This window comes from Catharus ustulatus, chromosome 3, assembly GCF_009819885.2.
Source record: "Catharus ustulatus isolate bCatUst1 chromosome 3, bCatUst1.pri.v2, whole genome shotgun sequence".
NCBI classification, from domain to species: domain Eukaryota; kingdom Metazoa; phylum Chordata; class Aves; order Passeriformes; family Turdidae; genus Catharus; species Catharus ustulatus.
In genome coordinates this window covers 71,796,068-71,817,827 of record NC_046223.1, presented here as the reverse complement: position 1 = coordinate 71,817,827, position 21,760 = coordinate 71,796,068, and the positions used below count along the sequence as shown (strand labels likewise).

At 36.4% G+C, this 21,760-nt stretch overlaps 1 protein-coding gene across 2 annotated transcripts in view; it reads left to right on the top strand.

Moving 5' to 3' along the window:
- Positions 1-21,760, top strand: part of FIG4 (FIG4 phosphoinositide 5-phosphatase) — a 56,474-nt gene that overhangs the window by 7,063 nt on the left and 27,651 nt on the right. The window contains exons 2-15 of one of the 2 annotated variants that reach the window (XM_033054369.2): positions 3,225-3,323; positions 3,538-3,661; positions 6,565-6,721; positions 8,011-8,061; positions 10,599-10,747; positions 12,654-12,782; positions 14,275-14,375; positions 14,824-14,986; positions 15,527-15,624; positions 16,495-16,628; positions 17,086-17,202; positions 17,585-17,630; positions 18,740-18,888; positions 21,333-21,499. In XM_033054369.2, coding sequence (XP_032910260.1) covers positions 3,225-3,323; positions 3,538-3,661; positions 6,565-6,721; positions 8,011-8,061; positions 10,599-10,747; positions 12,654-12,782; positions 14,275-14,375; positions 14,824-14,986; positions 15,527-15,624; positions 16,495-16,628; positions 17,086-17,202; positions 17,585-17,630; positions 18,740-18,888; positions 21,333-21,499 — 1,684 coding nt within the window. Of the gene's footprint in view, positions 1-3,224; positions 3,324-3,537; positions 3,662-6,142; positions 6,276-6,564; positions 6,722-8,010; positions 8,062-10,598; positions 10,748-12,653; positions 12,783-14,274; positions 14,376-14,823; positions 14,987-15,526; positions 15,625-16,494; positions 16,629-17,085; positions 17,203-17,584; positions 17,631-18,739; positions 18,889-21,332; positions 21,500-21,760 lie in introns of those variants that run through there. The other variant, XM_033054368.1, reaches the window with a different exon arrangement.

Below are 21,760 nucleotides of genomic sequence, written 5' to 3'. Positions count from 1 at the left end.
TGAGCAGGCATATCAGACTGATTTTCAAGTAACTCTGAACTTGTTAGCCACTCCTAAAAACTTCCCAAGCAAAGGTCTATTTTGGATTCCTAGTTTTGAACACTAACACAGATTCAAAAATTTTTGCAGATATTTCCTTTATTATTTCCACGAGAATATTCTCTAACATGCAGTGGGTAAAATGCCCATTTGCTAAATAGAGATTTTTTATTGCCTGCCTTACTTTAAATCCATTGATGCTCAGGTTTGATGCTGCTCTCAATTGATCTTCCTTAATCCATTACACAGTCTGGCTCTCAGCTTAAACCCCGTAAATTAGTCTTTAAATTACTTCAGAGAGCCTGTTAAGTACCATTCATTATGGTGGTTGCTTCCTTGGTCTGCAGGTAGAATTACTCCTCACCTAATCTAACTCTGCTGCTGTTCTAAGCAGCAGCAGCAGCAGCACCTAATGCTGGCCTTCTAGCTGTGCACAGCCCTCTATTGCAGCTGCCAAGGTGATGTGAGTGATGCATTCCTCATAGCACTTCTTTATGTTTTGTTGGTTAATTCAAATGGAAACAGAGAAGTATGTAGATGAACTTCCTTAAGTAATAGCATTTGCAACTCTATATCTGCCTCTCTCTCTCTCCCTCTCTCCCTGCCCCGCCACCCCCCTCCCCACCTCCCCCCCCCATGTTATTCCAATTTTAAATTGTGTTCTATCATCCAGACTGCTATTTGGATAAGCATCTTGGAGTTTTTAATAGGTATTATTTGCTGGTAATGATAGGCGTCACTTTGGGAAGAAATTGCACTCATTTACAGTAATTTCATGACTATAAGGTGCACCCTTTTTACTAAAATTTTCCCTGGAACCTGGAAGTGCGCCTTATAGTCCGGTGCGCCTTATCTGATGTACAAAGTTCGGAAATTTACGAACCCAGAAGTGCAATCTGTGAGCTGAGCCGGGACCCGCGGGAGCTGTGGCCGTGCGGGGGGAGTTGGGAACCACGGGAGCCGTGGCCGCCAGGCAGGGGAAACCGGGAACCGGCGTGGCTGCTGGCCAGGAGAAGCGGGGGGAAGCGGCACGGCCACAGTAAAGCGCCGAAAAGCGCCGCGGGAAAGCACCGAGAAGCGGCGAAAAAGCGCCACGGGAAAGCGGTGAAAAAAGTGCCGCAGGAAAATGCTGAAAAGCGGCGCCGCCGGCGACCAGGGAGAAGCCGGGAGGCAACACGGCTGCGCGGTGGGAGCCCGGAGCTGTGAGCCGTGCCAGACGGTGCCAGGGCGGGCGGGAGTGCCGGCGCCTGCTGCACGGGGAGGGCACCAGGGGCTACGTTTAAAGGCTACACCAATCTTTGAAAAATGTTTGCAAATTGAGCATCTGCCAGTAATTCGTTACTTTGTTGTGCTCCGTGCGGCTCCTTGCTGCAAAAAAATAGTGCGCCTTATAGTCCGGTGCGCCTTATATGATCAACAAAGTTGCGAAAGTTGCCGACTCTTGGAGGGTGCGCCTTATAGTCTGGTGCACCTTATTGTCGTGAAATTACTGTAGTGTTCTGGACATAGTGGGGCATCACTGAGCTGTACTGCAGTATTATGGAACACTTAGAATTGTTTACCTTTAACTAACAGTTTTCTACTTAACTAACTTATTATCTGAGTATTACAAATGAATATGTATTTCCCTCTGCCCATCCACCTTTGTTGCATAAGAAAAGATGGTGTAATGGCATGGTCAAAGCAAGTGTCTGCCTTTCTTGGTGGTTTGGTGTCTCTTGCTGATGGTGGGCAATACCAGTGGAAGAGCTGTACCACTTGGTGCCATGCACTGTCCTTATTTCCCTCCTGGCAAGCAAGAGGTTGGCACTAAGGGATCCCCTGCAGAGGCTGCTCAGAGGAGGCCAGACTGGGGAGCCTGGGCTGTGCACCGCAGCACATCACTGTGGAAAAATACCCTGTAGGAAATGTTTTCCCAAAGTTCTACCTCAAAGGCTTCAGTGAAGGAGTGTTGTGCTGGCATATGAAGGGCCTGCTTACTGTCATTTGAAAGTAAACGGCAAAAATTACCACTCAGCACAGTAATATCAGTGTAGAAGATGGAGCCAGAAGTTGGTGGTGTTTCCTTTTATGGCTTTTAAAGTTAAGTACTTTATTTTCCTATTTAGACCTTACTGATTATCTATATTCTTTTGTGGATTTAAGGAGGCTGAAGAGGGCTTTATGTTCTTCTTTCACCTTAAGTATTTTGAGAGTAAAGATGTTTCTTAGCATCTAATTGGTATAAATTATGAAGTTGTGAGGTTTGTATGAATATCATTATTGATTTCCTTTCCCACCCCCTAAATCCATGTGACTTTTAGAGTTAAGAGCTGACGCATAGATCCACATGAATTTGCCATGCTTTCCTACCAGGCATTATTAATGAGTTCCACCTTGCTGTGCTAACACCACACTGATTAAATGAATTAGAAAAAATGAGAGCTACTTTTAGAAAGTCAGTCCTGCAACCTGTGCTTATTGTTAAATCCTCTAAATGTAGAAATTAAGTTATAGTTTGATCTCCTTACATGAAAAAATGGACATATGATATGTTTATCTGTGGTCATTCTTTCATGTTTTAAATGTTAAATAAAGCTAATGGTTTTTTGAACAGTCATATTGTTAACCAGAAAATTTTTGGGTTTTTGGAAGAACATTGTTGAGAAGACTATCATAGCAAGTATATATAAAAATAGAAGAAAACTTGCAGTACTGAAGTACTTACAATTTTGCTGTGTATAGTAGGGATCAGGAAAAGAAATAGCAAAGGAGTACAATACAGCAGCAGTTTTAGATCATGAAAAGTTAAAAACTCATGTATAAGTTCTGCTAAATTTTACAAAGCAAGTGAAAAGACAGTAATGGCTGGGGCAGAGTGTGGTTGGACAGTGCCTGATGTAAGTTACAGTTTATGTTCTCTAAATAGGTTTTAACCTTTGATTTTAATTTTTTTTCCTCCATGTATAAAGGAAAGAGGTCTTTAAAGTTGTAGAGGTTGATTGTATACAAATATACCTACCTAAAATACTGATGTCTAAACCAGTGTATTAACAGTCCATATGGAATATTGCATGTTTGATGTTAGTAGGAATGGATCTAGTCTAGACAATATGTAAAGGGCATTGCTGATGTCTTACATTACACTGGGTTTTCATTGCTTTATCTTGTATAATGTTCTGACTTGTTGGTTTTCTTTCATGTAGCGGTATTTCCTAGTTGGAAGTAATCCTGCAGAAACCAAATACCGTGTTTTGAAAATAGATCGCACTGAACCAAAGGATTTGGTTATAATTGATGACAAGGTACGTGCCTCTGTATTTAGTTGCTGGGCTTTTCTCCAATTTTTTCAAATAATACTGGTTACTTGTTGGTAGCACTGAAATGGGAAGCAAAGAATGTAGAGCAGGCCTTTGGTTTATTGTACATTTCACAGATTAAGCAAATTCTGCTATTCTCTGACATGAAATGACATTTCACTACCAAAACAGTAACTTCTGTGACTTTTTGTTTTTAAAGCATGTTTATACACAACAAGAGGTGAGAGAACTTCTCGGTCGCTTAGACCTGGGAAACAGAACAAAGATGGGGCAGAAGGGCTCTTCTGGGTTGTCTCGAGCTGTCTCTGCTTTTGGTATAGTAGGTAAGTGTTTTGATTGATTTTATAAAATCTTTTGTTTTTCTAGTGTCATGCTGTATATCTTTCTGTCTATCCCTGATTTTATTTATTTGGAAAACTAAAGAGGATTTAGGAATTTGTCATGCTCAAAGTTAAATAAGTTTCTGTGTATGTTTTGAAAAGAAGTGGTCAGTACGGGGGTGAAAGTTGTGCTGTAACCAACCTTTTCTTTGTCCCTAAGGGACAGATCTAGGAAATAGCCAAACTCTAGAAACTTGGTTGAAGATATTACCAAACTCAGCTGATCTTAAAATACAAATCATGTGGAACCTGGCTCCTGAATTCCAGAGCTCACAGAATTGCTTTTTAAAAAGAAAGTCAACATTCTTTATTAGGCTATATTTCTTTATCACACACTATTCAGAAAGATGACTTTTCTTCTTAGTTAACTTTTGCAGTGACGTATTTAAAGATTTCTTTTTCATGTTTGAACAAGTATAACTGACTGGTATGTCTGCTCAATTTTAAAATGCTGCTCAGCTGTCCTCAAGCATTGCTTCAAAGATTTAATAGCTTCTAACTTCATCTGAAAGTCACTACTTTCTTGCCTATTGTCTGATAACTGAGGTCAGTGTATTGATGGCTGATGTCTCTAAAGTAAATGTTAATGTGTGCTGTGACAGCTGTCAAAATAGTTTGTAGTTTATTAGAGTCAATATACACCTGGACATTTAAAGCCAAAGCTGTGGAGAAAGTGGAGGATGCAATTACTTTAAAGGATGCTCCTGAATTTTGCATAACAATCAAAACACAATCAAATTCTATTCTAATCCAAAGTGGCATATTAAGCAGACTTTCTTCTTCATTCTTTTTGTCTGTGAAGCATTTTGAAACTTATCAACTTTTCAGAAATTCCTCAGATGGTGTTTGTTTCTTACCGATTTAAGAATATTTATAATTTTGATAAACCTAAAGGAGCTTCTAAAAGCCTTGGAGCATTGTTTTTTGGGGTTTTTTTTTTGCACAAGCCATCAGGGCTCACTGTCTAAATATATGATAAATATTTGGTTGCAAAGTGGTTGCAATCAATTAAAATTTTGCATCCTAATTATATGACTGTTTATATGTGCTGTTCATAACAGGAGAGTTTCTATTCTGTATTGGTTAACAGATATGGTGTATTTCTAGATGACTCTTTGGAAGTAACAGACTCTCTATCAGATGATATACTTCCAAATTACATGAGTCAGACCATATCCATATAAACATGTAATTTGAGGGAATGCGACTAGTTGTTTATTTCTGCCTCCTGGCTCAGGTCAGAAGAACAGGGCTATTTTTTCTAAAATTGTAAAGAACAGCTTTGTTCTATCCTCTAGTTATTTCATTAACCAGATGCAGTACATTCAATGTGCTCAGAATGGGGGTGCTGATAGGCTGAGTTGTGGTTTACTGTGTAGTGTTTAAAAGTCGAGATTACTTTTATAAAGGGAGAGAACTAGGCCAAGGAGAAAGGCTCAGTTCCTTGTTAGACTTCGGTATAATGTTTGGTGAAATTCTAAGGGCAGAGGCTGTTCACATAAGTGATTTTAGTACCTGGGGGATACAGCAAGAACTGTGACTACTATTTAATAACTGAAATTCAATAGTCTACTTCAAATGGAAGGTTTGTTTCTTATTGTCAGCAGGGCCTCCTGTCTTTGTGCAGGTGAGAGCATTTTTCCGAGGGGGGGCTAATAAGGTGGAAGAAAAGATTGCAGTTATTCGATCACGTTGCAGCCTCCAGCGGTGACAGGGAGGAAAATGTGCACTCTCCTCATCCTTCTTTACTTTGTAATGCAAGCTAAAAGAACTGAGAATAAATGCAAGTAAAACTGTAAATTGTGAGGGTGTGTTTGTATCATGTCGTCATCATCATCACCTCTGTCTCCAAATTAATTTATTTGTTGATAGTGCAGTAGTGAGTGAGTTTCAAGCTCTCAGCAACCAATCAGAGCAGTTACCGCCAGTAGCTAATTAATGTCATTTATTACTTATTAAAGAATATTACTGCTGTACTATACTGAATTAGTAACACTTTGGAGTTCAGGGGTGGTTGTGTATTTCTGTTTTTCATTTGAATTTCTACATTTGTGTTGTATTTAATGGTTTGTTCCACTTTTTCCTAATCATATATAATAGAGGTATCCAAAGAAGGCACTCCATGAAGAAGCATGGCTATGCCCTGCAGGGAGTGAAGATGGAGGCAGCAGAAGCCATCTTTTTATAGGCAATAAAACCAGACACTGCGTGTTCTACCTTCTTAGCCTTCTGCATTTCAGCGGGGTCAATTGTTGATATCTGAGAGAAAACAAGAAAAAAAGGAGTACCCCTGATACTCTGAATGGCTGATTTGGGGGAGATGAGGCTCTAGTCAAGGAATTCAGTTCCCTGCTGTTAAGGAGAGAGAGCACAGCAGTGTCATTTTACCCACAACTCCTTTTGCTGTTCTGTGTCCCTCTCCAGCAGAGAATACATGGACCTGAAAAGAAAATTGGTGTCTCGGATTCTTCCTTACCCTGGAAAATTAACCTTTTGATATCTGAACTAGAGTATGCTTCACTCTGAACGGAGTCCTATTTATCAAAAGCAAATACAAGTATGTTAAGTAGACAGAAACATAGTCCAAATTGTCAGTGTCCTAACCACTACCTAGTATTAAAAGCACCCACAGTGGGAGGGGAAATAAGTAAAAACTTGATTAATGGGAGTGAATTTTAAGACTCTGTGTATATGTGCGTGTGTGTGTGTATATATATATATATGTAACATTAAGAACAAATAAAAATTCTTTGAAATCTTGAGGCAATTCTGATACTGTTTTGCTAAATATGTTTTATCAAAAACACAAACATGCAACTGAAAGCATTTTAATGCTGTTTTAACAGGCTTTGTCAGGTTTTTAGAAGGCTACTACATTGTGTTAATAACAAAAAGAAGAAAAATGGCAGATATTGGAGGACATGCAATATATAAAATAGAAGACACAAATATGATCTATATTCCAAATGACTCTGTAAGAGTAAGTCATCCTGATGAGGCCAGGTAAATAATGCTGGTAATCAGTGTGCCCTTTTTGAATATTTTCTAAACAATGTTCAACTGCAACTACAAACTTCAGTCATGGTTTTTTTGTATTAGTATGTCATTCAAGCCACGTTATCTTGTTGGATGGAAAATAGGCTACAAATTCTTTGGTGTCTAACCTGGAGAGTAAATACAACTGTCATAGTCTTCTAGAGTTTATTGTTCACATCTCCATGTTACAGCTAAGTTTAGCAAATCTGCACCAAGAAGTGTCAAATATAAGCACTGTTCCTGCAAGGGCAAAGTAATGCTAATATTGTACGATTTGGGGCACTTTGTGCTTTTTGGTTCTTTATTTAGTAGCTCTTGCATGATGTCAGTCTCACCTGAAGAGATCGTTTGTGCCCTTCAAAAAGTGCTGAACAGATTTTAAAGCTATTCTGTGCTCTCAGAATCTTGTGAATGTTTTAAAGGGTGGTGAAAAGATTCACCAGCAACTTTAACTGCTTCTTTCTTTTCAGGGACTTTTTTATGAAGAGAGAAATTTGAGCCTTTATGTTTTTATCAGAGTAGGGTAACTTTGCTTCTATGAAATAGCAGGCAACTGGTTTCAATAAACTGCTTTTCAATCTGTACTAAGTGTGAATAGTCAGAAAGTGATGGTTTATGATAAATTGATGTCAGCTAATGAACCAAGCCTGTAGTAAATATTAAAAAAGCTTCCTCTTTAAGATTGGATTGATCATAGACCTCAGTCTCTCCTCTTAGTGTGCAGCAGACCATTTTATCTAACCTACGTATTTATGGTGTCAGCCATAGACATAGACGTATTCATAGACAATGTAATGGTTTCTTCTGGGAATTTGCAAGATTATGACAGATTTTACTAGATACTTCTTTTCTTGCTCATTTATTTGAGAGTAATTGAAAAATTTTATTTCTTTTTAGTATTTTTAAAATTTTTCTTGTTTAAGTCCTGAAAAATTTGATGTGCATAAGTGGGAAAGAGAACTACAACTTTACGATTGCCTAAAGAGACAGAGTATGTATATGAGTAGACTTTAGGGGGATTTTTTTGTTTGTTTGTTTGGTTTTTTTTTGAAAAAAAGAGTATTTGATTTACTTAATCCATATGCTGACATTCTAGTGTAATTACCTGTCAAAACAATTACAGTAAGATAGGAAGGAAGCATAGAGGAAGAATCAATATTTACGTGTAGTTTATTTTCTGTGATCCTCTGAATGACTTCATATGGTCTGTCTGGTTAAAATAATAATTTTTCATGCAACTTGAATTATTTTGCTAGGTATCTGAGAATCTTTCAAAATGTGGACCTTTCTAGCAACTTCTATTTTAGGTAGGTATTAGTTACTATTCCTTTTAAAAAAATGTGTACTTACGCTTGCTAGAAGATTATAGGTTTTGTTTTTGATCTCCAAGAATTTTAGGTTGATATTCTGGGGAAATAAGACACATGATCATGCTGCTTGTAAATGCTTGTCTGTTTGTGTATTTTGAATCTGCTTTCTCCTTTAATCATTTGGCTAGGAATTTCATCTCCATTAGGTTAAAAAATATAAAACTATTAATAGCATGGAAAAAAATAGACACTGAAACTACTGTTTCCACTGGCTGTTCAGCCTTGCCAGATTATGCACAGGTTCTCTCTTTGGAAAAGTATTATGTTTCAGGGGGGTTGCTTGTCTTGTTATTTAGTCTTTATTTATCTTATTTTCCATAAATCAAACTTTGCCTTGATTCAGGAGCAGAGGTAGAGAAATAGGTCCTTATTTAAGGCACACCCTGTGTGCGTTGTCTTTCATAGGGCTTTCTAGGCATTGCAGTTCTCGTGTTTCATAAATGGCATACCTAAGACATGTTTCTGTGTCCCAGCTACTATTAAGTGAGATTTGTAGAACAGAACAAAAATGGGAGAAATGTGGCAATAAATCTGGCAGTAGTTAGAAGACTTGAAGACTGAGGAAAAAAAAAAGAAAAAAAATCCCTCTTGCAATTGCCAAAAGGTGTGTCAGCCTAGAAGATGCTTCCTCTTGGAAAATGAAGGTTTTTTTGTCACAGCTGGATCTGTAGGGAGAAAACTACCCAAATTTTATGTGTGTTTCATGCTTTTGCATGTGAAAGACATTTTGTAGTATAAAACTTGAGTTTTTCTTCCATGCATTGTCTCCCAGCCCTAATATTATACAACTTCCCCCCCACTACCTCCTTTGCTTGGAGATGACAAATATGTACTGTTCTTGTAGTTTTACATGGAAGGGAAAGATTCTTATGTTCCTCTAATAAACACGTTTATCATGAAATGAATCACAGAATGGTTTGGCTGGAAAGGACCTTACAGATCAGCCAGTTCCAACCCTACTGCGCTCACACTACAGAATTTCCTCCTAAATCTCTCCAGTTTTAGTTTAAAACCATTTCCCCTTGTCTAATCACCATCTGCCCATGTAAAAAGTTGCTCTCCTTTTTTATAAACCCTCTTAAAGTACTGGAAGGCCATACAGTGGTCTTCCCAAAAACTTCTTTTCTCCAAGCTGAAATGTAGAATTAAGATAAACTACATATTTAAAATTTCTTGTACAGAAGAAAATGAGTAAGCAAATGACTTTTACAAAAGTGTGTTTTTGGCACAAATCCTGTGTGGCATAAATGAAAACTTTCCTACTAGCAGATAATATACTGTTTATGTTTTAGTTTTCATTAAAAGAATTTTTTTCATAAAACAATTCTGTGCTCTGTGTTTTAACTGCATATTTAACCTGATTTTCACTTTCAAAAGGAGAAATATAGGATGATACTAATATTTTTTCTTATTGTTTAGAATCTTTTTCATTTATCAGCTTCATTTAAATTGTTCTTGGCTAAAGCATAAACACATTTTCTGCATGATTTTTATATAATTCCTGAAGAAAATTAGAAATCAGTTATAAGAAAACAGTTGGTCTAAGGGGAGATTGGGGAAGCAACCTGAACATGTCTCTTACTGGGATACTGTTTAAAGGTTATATTATATGCAAACAGAGCATATTACAGACTCTTTTTTCCCCTAACAGAGGGGTCAGGACATTATTATGGAAGTAACATGGGTTACACTTCGTTATTATTAGTAATAAATCTAAATGTCTAATTTTTTAGATCTTTAATTAATATCTAGAACTTATGAGAGGACCAGTAATCACTGATGCTGTCTTAGACTAAAATGGAAATACATGAGTATTTGTGATTTAAGTATAGTGTACATTTGGTTTCTCCTTTGGTAGATGCCTAGTAGCTTAAAAAATTAGCAATCAGTATAGTGTTAGTAAAAGAGATATGAGGTGGAAAATTTGTAACTGTTATGGAACTAATAAAAAAAACCCCTTTTCTTAATTCAGCAACCATTGCCTTAATATGCATCTATGCTGCAGTCATAAATTTGGGGACAGATATGATTTTTGTGGACCATTTTTTTTGGGCTGTTTTGAGTTCAGGTAGCAGTTAGAAAGTAGCAGCACTTAAATCTCAGAACAGTGAGGTTGTCCATTGTATATAGATAGTTCTGATGGAATAGCTTTTTGAAAACCTCTGGAATGCTTCTTGGGACATGGTGAATTAAATTTCTTGATATGTTTTGTTTATGTGTTTAGTTTTCAGTTAAAAGAAGAATATAAACACATTTTAAGTCTTTGTAAATGGTAAGCAGTTTCTGTGTTTATAAAGCTTATTTTGGAAGTAATTTGTATCATTTGCTATTACAGAATCAGAATCTGTGTATTTTGTTCAGAAGTCTTTTCTATAAAATGCTACTGTGTTAAATATAAGTACAGATGGAAAGTGAGGGCTTTCAGAAAATTCCTCTGCATCTACAATTATTAATAAATGTTAACTGTCTATCAGTTACAGCTATGATCTGTCTCACTCCCTTCAGTATAATCTTACTGTCCTGAGAATGCCACTTGAGACATTAAAAACTGAAACAACCCAGACCCGGCAAGAGAGTTTTGATATATTTGAAGATGAAGGACTCTCAACACAGGGGGGAAGTGGTAAGAAAACACATCTAATTAAACTGATATTGGTCATGAATACCTTTTAAATATGTACCACTTACGTTTACTTTTGAGAAGCATTCATGTCTTCTGTTGTTGGTCAGTAGTGTCCTAACAATTGTGAGTTAATAAAAGGTTTTGTAAAGTGCCAAATGTATTTCAGTTTGAACAATGTGATTTCTGGAGGTGTATAATCATTGTTTTAAGTTACATTGCAGCTGGGGAAAATGACCGAGCATGCTGACATTTTTCAGCAACTGATTACTCAACTGACTTCTGAGTCTCCCAACAGGAATGAGTTACAAGGAGAGTGGGAAACAATAACTGAATAAGTACCATGACATTTTTTTTTGTTTTATATTGGAGAATACTGACAACAGAGAAACTGTATGAAGTTAGGATCGTCTTACTCTAGTAACCCCTGTCAAGAAATGTAAGAAAAATTACTCATTTTGGTTGAAAGCTCCAGCCTTCAGTTTGGATCTAACATATTCATAACAGTATAAGGATAAGCAGCCAGAGAGAAAGACAATTTTCTCTCCCTTTTTCTTCATACACACACACACACACACACACACACACACACAGAAAGTTTCTCCTGAAATTCATAATATTGGATTTTATTCTGTTGAATGAAACACCCATGCCCCCAAGAAAAAGATATTAGTAACGTGGTCATACATATCAAGATACCAGCAACTGGTTATCAAATATTACAATATCAGAAAGGATCATAAGGAATGAAGAGAGCAATAATTCCTGTTTGGCAAAGACTCTAATCTGGAGGATGCCTCATCATCACCATCTCTTCTATGTCTTTGTAAAAACAGTAGGAAATGAAGATGCCCTAACCTTGACCCCATCAGCACTGTGTGCTAGTCACCTGTCTATTCATAGGATATGTGTAACAATAGCCACCTGTCACTTAAGTCTCACTAAAGTAATGCTGCTAGTAGTAAGAAAGAAGAAAAATTGCTGGCTAATTGCTTGTGACCAGCTTCTGCTGTCTACACTCCTTCAAGAAAATATTTTGGTTACATCAATTTTCTCTGGGCTTACATTAAGTTGGGTCTAGGTAGCAATAGTTTGTTTAACAGTTGCATTTTCACCTGCAGTCTATAAGAAGAACTCCTTTTTCCTACAGTAGAACATTTGACTGCTGTAGTTGTCTGCTATAATTGGCACTCATACTACTGCAATATAATTTGTCCTGTCAGAAACTTCACTTGAAAAAAGTGTGAAAAAATACAGGTGATGGAATTCTTGTCCTCTTTCTTCTAAGTTTTAGATTCATTCAATTCCCTCTACCACCTTTCAGCAACAGTTGTCATTTTGGTGGTGATATTTGAAACAGAAAAAGACTCTGATTCCAGAAACAGAATTTTAATTTGCAGGTCTACAATAGCTGTGTTTCTTAGTGTTAGTGCAAATTAGGAAAAATGTGTTGAATTGTGTGAAAAAATGATTGTGATGTGCATGATCTTGTAGCATGCATAATTACCTAGTTGGTAATTAGAGGTGACCCAGAACTGAGAAACTTATGAAGTCCTTCTTTAAGAGCATTTTTGCCTTAACTGGAATTCACAACTTTGTTTCCCTTGTTATCAAATCCATTGATGCTGGTATGTAGAGCTCTCTTTTCAGTACTGAAGTATATCGGTAACTTCTACATTAAGGCACTCAATCACAACGGTGACTGGCAGCATAGAAAAACTGCAAGTCCTCATAAATGCTGGGCTTCAGCATGTGCCTGAAATTATCTGTGTTCAGCAAACCTCAAGGATGCCAGTAAATGATACACTGAGTTGCAGTCCATGGAAAATCAAAAAGATCCAACGTACTGGACGTTAAAGGAGGGGAGCTTGTTTCTTGCTAATGCATTTTCATTGTGACAACTTCTTAGGTGTCTTTGGGATTTGCAGTAAGCCTTATGAAAAGTACGTGTGGAATGCCAAGCTTCTGGAAGCAGTAAGAACTGCTGTTCATCGTGACTGGCTGCTGTATATTATTCATGGATTCTGTGGGCAATCAAGTATCCTTCTGCTGTTGTAATGAATTTTGGTTTATCAGTTTTGAAAAAACCCAGTTTGAACATTATTTCTTTGTCATATAAATACCATTTAATTTCATACTGCTGTTGTTTGGCTTTTGTTTTTGTTACTTTCTAAGTAAGAAATGTAGTTATTGTAAGAGGCCCCTAACACAGGTAGACTGCATTTTCAGTGAGGCTCTGTTTATAAACATGGGGTTTAGTAGTAAAGAACTTGAGAGGATTTTTAGGCTCAGCTGTATTTTTTCACAGATATTTGTGAGAAAGGAGAAAAGCTAAGCAGAACTGAATTGCTGACTGATCTTGTTTCAGCTGTGTTTAAACCATGACATTGCTGTAGAAATGCTCTCCTACTAATCTTCTCTAAAACATTTTTTAGTAACTGAGATTTACAGAAATTCTTGTATTTACTGTCTTTCTATTGAAGATGATGATGATAGAATTTCAGCCCTGCTATGTGAGGAGCACTAGGACATGTGAAAAGCTCTTTTCTTGACTATATACTATTTTAAATGGTTAAATGGGTCTAGATACATTGTAGCAGGAGGAGCAAAAGTCTAAATGCATACCACAGTCCAAGGAAATGTCATGTTATATGTATTATGAAGACCCTCTTTTATTCACCAACACTATCATATTAGCTTAAAATTTCTGGGGAAGCAAATGCAATTATGAAGTTAACGTTAGTGATGCCTACAAAATTTAATTTTGGTTTTTTATGATTGTAAGACTGTTGGTCATTTGCGTAGTCCCCAGACAAAAAGCTAGATCTACTTTTATATGCCACTATTTCATTTGTGGTCTTACTTAAGCAAAGCTGGATCTGACCACCCGCATTATGCCTGCAGCTGCTTAGTGTGTGAGAAAATGTCTTCTTAACTCTTTCTTGTGCCTCCCTTGTACTGAGGTAGCAGTGATAGTCTCATTAGGCTCTGATTCTGTTTGGTTTTAGTAAAATGGAAAAAGACTATAAAAAAGCCACCACTGCATCCATAGCCTGTTTGCCTCTGGCTTTCAGTTGTTGTTACTTAAGTGGTTGCAAATTTGTCTCTTTTTCCAAATAAATAGTGGGTGACTAATATACTTTATCTGAAAAAGGAGCTCCCAAGTTTTAATCCCAGTATTCACAAAAACAGCATTTGCTGTGCTAAGTGTTTCTCATATCTGTTTCACCTGCACTGTTATTTCATAAAAGAGAAATGCTGCTTCTCTTCTGTAGGTTCTGAAAAGTGGGTGATGTATTGCAGTGTGTATTGGCTTTTCAAAGTTCTTAAAACAAATTGTTGGAAATGGCAATGTTCTCTTCCAGCTGCATAAAAATAAGTTTGGAAGTGATACTCATCACTGTTGAGATTATTTTAGTAAATCACATATATCAGTTTCATACACCTTTGTTAGAACTTATTTTTGCATGCATAAAGTAAATGAATAAAATAATTGCACGTGCCATGTGAACCTTAACTTCTGTTTCAAGAACTGTTAATATACGGCCGCCCTATATATGTCACTCTGATAGCCAGAAGATCAAGCAAATTTGCTGGAACACGTTTTCTGAAACGAGGAGCAAACTGTGAGGTAAGTCAAATACGATTTTAGGGATTGTTTCCTCCTGCCCCTCCCCAGTATGAAAGCTTGAACTTGACTGGCTGAAGAGTTGAAGTGGTTTAGAGGGTTGTTAAGGATTTGGCTATAAATTATGCTATTAGATGATGTTATCGCAGGTATCATTACATTTTTCATTGCCATAATAAAGTTGTTCCTAAAATAGTATGTTCAATGGTTCTAAATTGGCACTTGTTTTGGTTTTTTACGCTTCATGTTATTTGCCAAACTGAGGTGAAAAATAAAAATATGGTAATATACATTAAGGACAAATGGGAATTTAACCTTCGGTGTTGTTCTCACTATTGTGGTTCAGTGTCTCACAGTTTAATTGTGCTCTGTTTGTAATGATCAATTCTCTGTACTGCATGCAGCTTTTAATGTCATGTCTACATCATATGTGTATTTCTGTTTGGTTTAGGGAGATGTTGCTAATGAAGTGGAAACTGAACAAATACTTTATGATGCTTCAGTTATGTCATTTTCTGCGGGGAGTTATTCTTCCTATGTTCAGGTTCGAGGGTCTGTCCCTCTGTACTGGTCTCAAGATATTTCAACTATGATGCCTAAGCCACCCATAACACGTGTGTACAAATTATTCTTTGTGATAGATTATGGTTAGTGCTGTGTCCTAAAGGAACATCTGAGAGAATAAGTGAAAACTGAATTTGCAAAAATGAACAAATTGTCTGTTCGCTGTGCTTTGTGAAACCATCAAAAATTAAGAAAAAAATCTCCATCTTAGACTTCAAGTTCAGAAATTAAATAGGAAAAGTTTCTGTTTGGAGATGTGGGCTTTCTTTGTACTACTTTGTGTGTAAAGTTAGCTACATTTATCTTGGTATCTTGGATAAAATGCTAAGCCTGTTGAAAATGGTGGAAAATGTCTGGGCTGAGATTAATGGGGCTAGAATAATTGTTCTTTATAAGCATTTAATGAAAATTTACAAAGTTGCCTACAATTTGGCAAAGGGAATGTTTTTAACAGCTTTTGCATGAAAAGAGAGGAAAGTATTTGACTGTGTCATTACTACCAGAGAATTAATGCATCTTTTGTGAAGAGTACTGTTAAAGGAAAATTCTACAGCTCACTTATTATCATCTTCGATTTATGTTTGTTTCAGTGGACCAAGCTGATCCTTATGCACACGTTGCTGCTCTTCACTTTGACCAAATGCTTCAGAGATTTGGCTCTCCCATTATTATATTGAATCTTGTGAAGGTACAATATTTTGAATATGCTCTATGTGTTTGATTTTTAATATTATGCTTCTTTCTGTAGAGTCTGTGTAATTTTGGTTATGTTCTAAAACTAATATTAGCTTACAAGTGGAATATTTTCTTCATGAATCTCGTCCTACTCCTGTAAGGATGTACAAAACTCTGCTTCCACTACAGCCCTTCAAAAAACAAATTTCTCATATTTCTTGCAGTAACATTTCACTGTTCTTTTCAGGTTTTTTGCCATTACCCATTAGATTTAAGTCCAAATAAATTTATCACTAAATTTAATTTAACACTAAAAACTGCTGAAATAATTCGGTTCCATTCAAAGAGAGATTGGAACTAGATGATCTTAAGATCTCTTCTAACCCAAACTGTTTGGGGTTCTATGAAAATAAATGTTGTATTCAAGCAATTGCAACACAATTCTAATTTTTAAGAATTATTGCAAGACTGGGAGAAGAATTTCCCTTTGTCCTCCTACATCCCACAGCTGAATGGGATGCTTGCCTTTCTGCATCTCTTTTTGCTTCTCTTTTGCTGTTCTCTATTGCATATACATTGCCACTTTTATTTCTGTGTGCTGCTCTTTACGCTTAGAGCATTCCATTTTTCAGCCATGATTATGCACAGTTGAAACAGATGACTACTAATACAAAGTGATTGTTAAAAACCTACAGTGTTCAGATTTTTCTATCTTTTCTGTTCTTATTTCAGTTGAACTATTTATGAAGAGATGCCTGCTGTTGTTAAAGCTTCCACTTTTGATTTCCATTATATATGCATACATATATGTGTGCAAGTGTATGGGTTATATACGTTTGTTAATGAAAATTGTGATGTTAAATTCCTTTTCTTTCTGCTAAAGGAACGTGAAAAAAGAAAACATGAAAGGATTCTCAGTGAAGAACTTGTTGCTGCTGTGACATATCTCAACCAGTTCTTACCCCCAGAGCATGCAATTATATATATACCCTGGGATATGGCCAAATACACTAAAAGGTAGAAAAAGTCGTTTCTGTACTAGTGCTTGTAGCTGCAATGCACATATGGAAGCAAATGTTACTGAACAAAACGGCAACTTGCAAACAAAACAAGGGAATGGGATTCAGCATAATCATACATCCATCCTTTTCTGTCTCATTCATTTTTTTGAATCACGTAAAGTTTGATAGAGAAAAATCAGTTTGATGCAAAAAAATCAAAGGGTTTTAGGTATTTTATGTTCTGCTTCTAGTTTATGGAATATTTTTTATCGAAAAGAGGCAAAACTGCTCAGATACAGTCAGTCTCCTACAAAATCTAAGAAAACTATAGGCGTAATTACTGTATGATGAATAAAGCTGTGATATGGGCCTGTTTTTAAGTCATTTTTGCTATGGAAAAACTTTTTAAGTAATGAATTTTTTTTTAGTATTAATGTATCTTGACTATCTCTTTTTTTTTCCTCTCTCTTCAGCAAACTTTGCAATGTCCTTGACAGACTGAATGTGATTGCAGAAAGTGTAGTAAAGAAGACTGGATTTTTTGTAAATCGACCTGATTCCTACTGCAGTATCTTGCGTCCAGATGAAAAGTACCTATAATTTATTTGATGCATAATGAACTGCACCTATTCCTTAGAAAGCTGTTTGGAATTTCTATGTTTATTAAATTATTTCTTAAGACTTACTAATTTGAAAATTACAAAGTAACTTCTTTTGAGGCATAATAAGATAATTGTCATCTAAATGTTATTGAGTCTGTTGTTAACCAGTGGATTTTATGATTTTATGAATACAAAATTTAAAACTGTTTTTTAAAATAGAAATTGTATTTGCTTAGACTGCTGCAGATGAGGTCTCTCAAGTCCCTGAAAATCCAGAAGTAATTATTTGTCACTGAGTAGATCAATACATGATACAATCTGTTATTTTATGAAATAATTTGAAAGTCATTCTGTTCTGTTTCTTTTTCAGGTGGAATGAACTGGGAGGTTGTGTTGTTTCCACTGGTCGCTTGCAGGTACTAAAATATGCTTTATTAGTTCATAGTTACAGTGATGTAGGTCAGCACTCCCAAAGAACAGTGAGTCATTTCACTTAAATTCACTGATTGGTGACTCACAGACTGCTCTTAAATTGAGATTTATAGTACACTTTATTAGGGCTGTCCTTCATAGAAATCTAATTGGGAATTAGGGCCTTAAATTCTTGCATGGTACCCCAAAACCTTATGGTGTTGGAATTGTATCTTTCCTGGACTTAGTCTGAGAAATGCTTGTATTTTAAACTAGTTTCCATTACTGTTTAGTCTGTAATGTTATCAGTGCAGTGTAAGTTAAACCAGCAGCATCTGGCATTTTCACCTGAGTGCTGAATATTCTGTACATTGTTAGAGTTTCCAGCACTAAAAGAAAATAAAACTAGAAAACGTGTCTTCCTTTAAGGTCAGAAAAGTACTGACTAAACTTCAAACCCTACAGTATCAAATTTATACCGGAGTGTTATGGTTATATGCTCTGAACACAGGGCATATTCTTAAGAAGCATTAGTTGTTTTGACTTGCCATTCATAATTTTGTATTTCTTTTAAGTTAAAGAGCATGTGACCATTCCTGTACTAGCTGATCACTGGCATATGTTTGTTGAGGGTGGATAAACAGTACAGCAGATAGAATTTGATCTCTTTTGAAAAAAATCTACCCAAGTTAGCTTTTTATATGTTAGTCTTACTTGTTTACCTGTAGTAGGAAAGTGATTGTTTTATCTTTAATAATTTGAGAGTCACCAGTGACATACATGGAAGCATTCGGATCACAGTTCATCTCTGACTAGACATCTTGTGAGTCACATCCAAATTGTGACTTCTTCAGGGCTCTTTGTGAGTTGAAGGAACATCCCGTTGCTGTGATGATAAATGCAAGAATATTTTGAAAATAGGCATGACAATAGTCTGATGTAGCTTGCTAGAGATTAATTGCTTTTGAACTTTTATTAGAAATGTTTTTCCTCAAATTTTTGTGAAGACATAATTTGAGATTTGATAAGACTTAGCTAGTAGTAAAAAAGTAATAATCATGAGTGTAGTAATTAGTTGATTAAGATAAATCTTTTATTTGGATTGCTTTACCAGACTGGAGTCCTTCGAACCAACTGTGTGGACTGTTTAGATCGTACGAACACAGCACAGTTTATGGTGGGGAAATGTGCTTTGGCCTACCAGTTGTATTCATTGGGATTGATTGATAAACCTAATTTACAATTTGATACAGATGCTGTAAGGTAAGAAAGATTAATAGTGTGCCATGGTTTTAATTTTTAGTTTTGAATCTAGAGATGATGGAGAATTATGTCTGTGTAGAAGAAGCGTACAGTTATTTTTGCTGGAATGGTTTAATGTTTGTTCATCTAAGTTTAAAATATCTTTCTTACTTGAAAATCCCATCATGCTGAAAGTTTGATCTTCTGGAAAAGTATGTTAATCAGTCTTGCAATATAACTGCTTGACTTCATTCTTTTTATATGCCTAAACTTAGAGGTGTATTTTCCTTTGAAATAAATTTAAGAAAACCTCTGCCCCAGTCTTTTATGCTTGTTTCAATTGCTTAAGGCAAAATGCTGACTGAGAGGGAAAACTGAAATAAATACATACTTTCATGGAGACTGCCAAACTGGTATAGAAGTATATCTTACCTTGCTGTTTCCTGCCTTTTCTTTGGAAAGTTTTCATGGTTTTTGATTTATTGAACAAAAGTTTTTCAGCAAAATTGTTTTTTGAGATCAAGTGTCAATGGTACTTATACAAGCATCTCCAAACCCTTTATGAAAACCCAGCATTTGTATTGAAATGCTTTAGAGTGTCAGGGTGAACTAAGCTGCTTAACTTGTATACATGCTTCAGAAATTAATGTAGGAGTCTTTAAGGTGCTGTGGTTTTATTCCTTTAAGCTCTTGTTGTGACTGTGAAACTTACAGCTTCATTGCTGATTTTAACTAATAGTGTGATAGTTTTAGACAGGTTTTTTTGTATTCAGAAACCACAAGTAGTCCAGCTTTAGTCGCCTTTCACATGAGATATGCCTTCAGCTCCTCCTCTTTTTTCCATTGGTTTCCAGCACCTGCCTGGTGCCTGGAGCTGATGAGAGCTGCAGAGACCACCTCACCTGCAGCATGTTGGTTCACTGTGCAAGTGGTGGCTCCTGGCCTCTGCCTTGTGGCCAGGGAGAGAACCTGCTGGTGGCTTCCTGGGTGTGCTAGCAGTGCCTCTTATCCACCATGTCCCAGCTGCTGGGAGCTGCACGTTTACCTCTGGGAATAAGTAATTCCTGCTGCCTGTATGAGTAGCTGTGCAGCCTCCTGAGGCTATAGGTCAAACAAAAACAAACCAACCCACCAAACCCAAAGAAACAAATGAGATTCTCGTACATGGTGTCATGATCTCTGAACAATTTGTGTGGAAGCGAGTGGGTTTGGGGTTATTTCTTCGAGGTTTTTTTGTCTGTTGGTTTGGGGTTTCCATTTTTTTAAAGTTACTTAGCAGATGTTCCTCCTAATTGATCTTATTGTACTTGACCTTGGACAGAAGATTTGCTGGACAGCTATTTAGTTTTTACAGAAATTGATTTGCTGCTCAGATAAATGTTCTTCATCCAGATCTTTTCCAGGAGAACTTCAGTCAGATGGTTGCTAGGTTACATATGCAATACTGTCCCTTTTTTTTGGAAACTTTATTAGGGCAAAGTTTTTGTTATCTTGTTTTGGTGCTTTTTTTTATTATTTTGTTGTTTGTTTCTGTCTTCCTTTTCACCCCTTAAGGACTTCTTTCCTCTTCAATTATTACGTGTAGATGCCTGAGTTACTTTGTCTTCCTGTACTGATGTGAAGCACATTCCCACACATTTAGTGACTGGGTTTGCTTTTTAGTTTTGGGGAGGAGTTGGGGATTGTTTTATACTGGTTTGGGGTTTTTTGCCTCTTAACTAAGCTTCCAATCTTTTTTAGGAATATATCATCCTTGTCATTGTCTTGTTCAAGCAAGGCCATAGTCTCCAATTCTGAGAAGTGCTTTTCAGTCTCTTGTCTTTTAGGCTGAGTGCCATCTCCTTAAGATACCCTCTTTTTCTGAGATTGTTGTCATGTTTTTGTCGTTGATAGGAAGTTTGTTTAATTTTTGCAGTTTGGACTAGTCCCAGTTTGGGTAGTGTCAATTTCTTGATGCCACAGGACTTTTTTGCTTTTTAGCCAGCTCTCCTTGTTCAAGTCAATTCTTAGCCAATTCTTTTTGCTTTCTGCTTACATCAAGCCATCATTATTGTAACTACAGTGATTTTTGGAAGGTTGTGCTAACTTCATCCCTGGTGTACTTAACAGAAAATGTAGCCTTGAGATATTGACATGTCCTATCCCTTTTAGTGTATTAGGCATGCCTTGGTTAGTGAAGATACATCGTTGTTTTCTCCCCATTTACGTAGTAGGACATTGTAGTCTTCTTCCTGAATCTACAGAACTACATACTGTGTCAACCTCTTCTTTTATATTAAAAAGCAATAAAAATTTGAAAGTCTAAACCTTCTTAGCAATTATTATGTCTGAGTAAAATTTCCACATATTTATCTGAATAAAGGAGAAGAAATTGTATTGCATTTGCAGAAAGACTTTATTATATTTTCTCTTTTAAAAATTCTATTCAGGAGTTTGATAGATGACACATTTTGCTTTTCCTTCAGATTGTTTGAAGAATTATATGAAGATCATGGGGACACACTTTCCCTGCAGTATGGAGGCTCTCAGCTTGTCCACAGAGTAAAAACATATAGAAAGATCGCTCCATGGACTCAGCATTCCAAAGATATTATGCAAACGCTCTCAAGATATTATAGTAATGCTTTCTCAGGTAAATTTAAGTGCTTTCATTCAAACCATTGTTTACAAAACATCTACTTATGATGTTTCAATAATCTACACTATGATCTTCTGACAGAGATCCTCTATATTATAATTTCCAAATAATTCAATATTCTGGTATTCTGGTATTCTAATTTGATGATGTATTTATTTATACAATAAATAAATGTTGTAGCATGCAGCCCTTTATTTAGGAAATGCACACATGTGGCACTGTATCTGTCAGTGACATTTGTAGATCAGTAGAGAA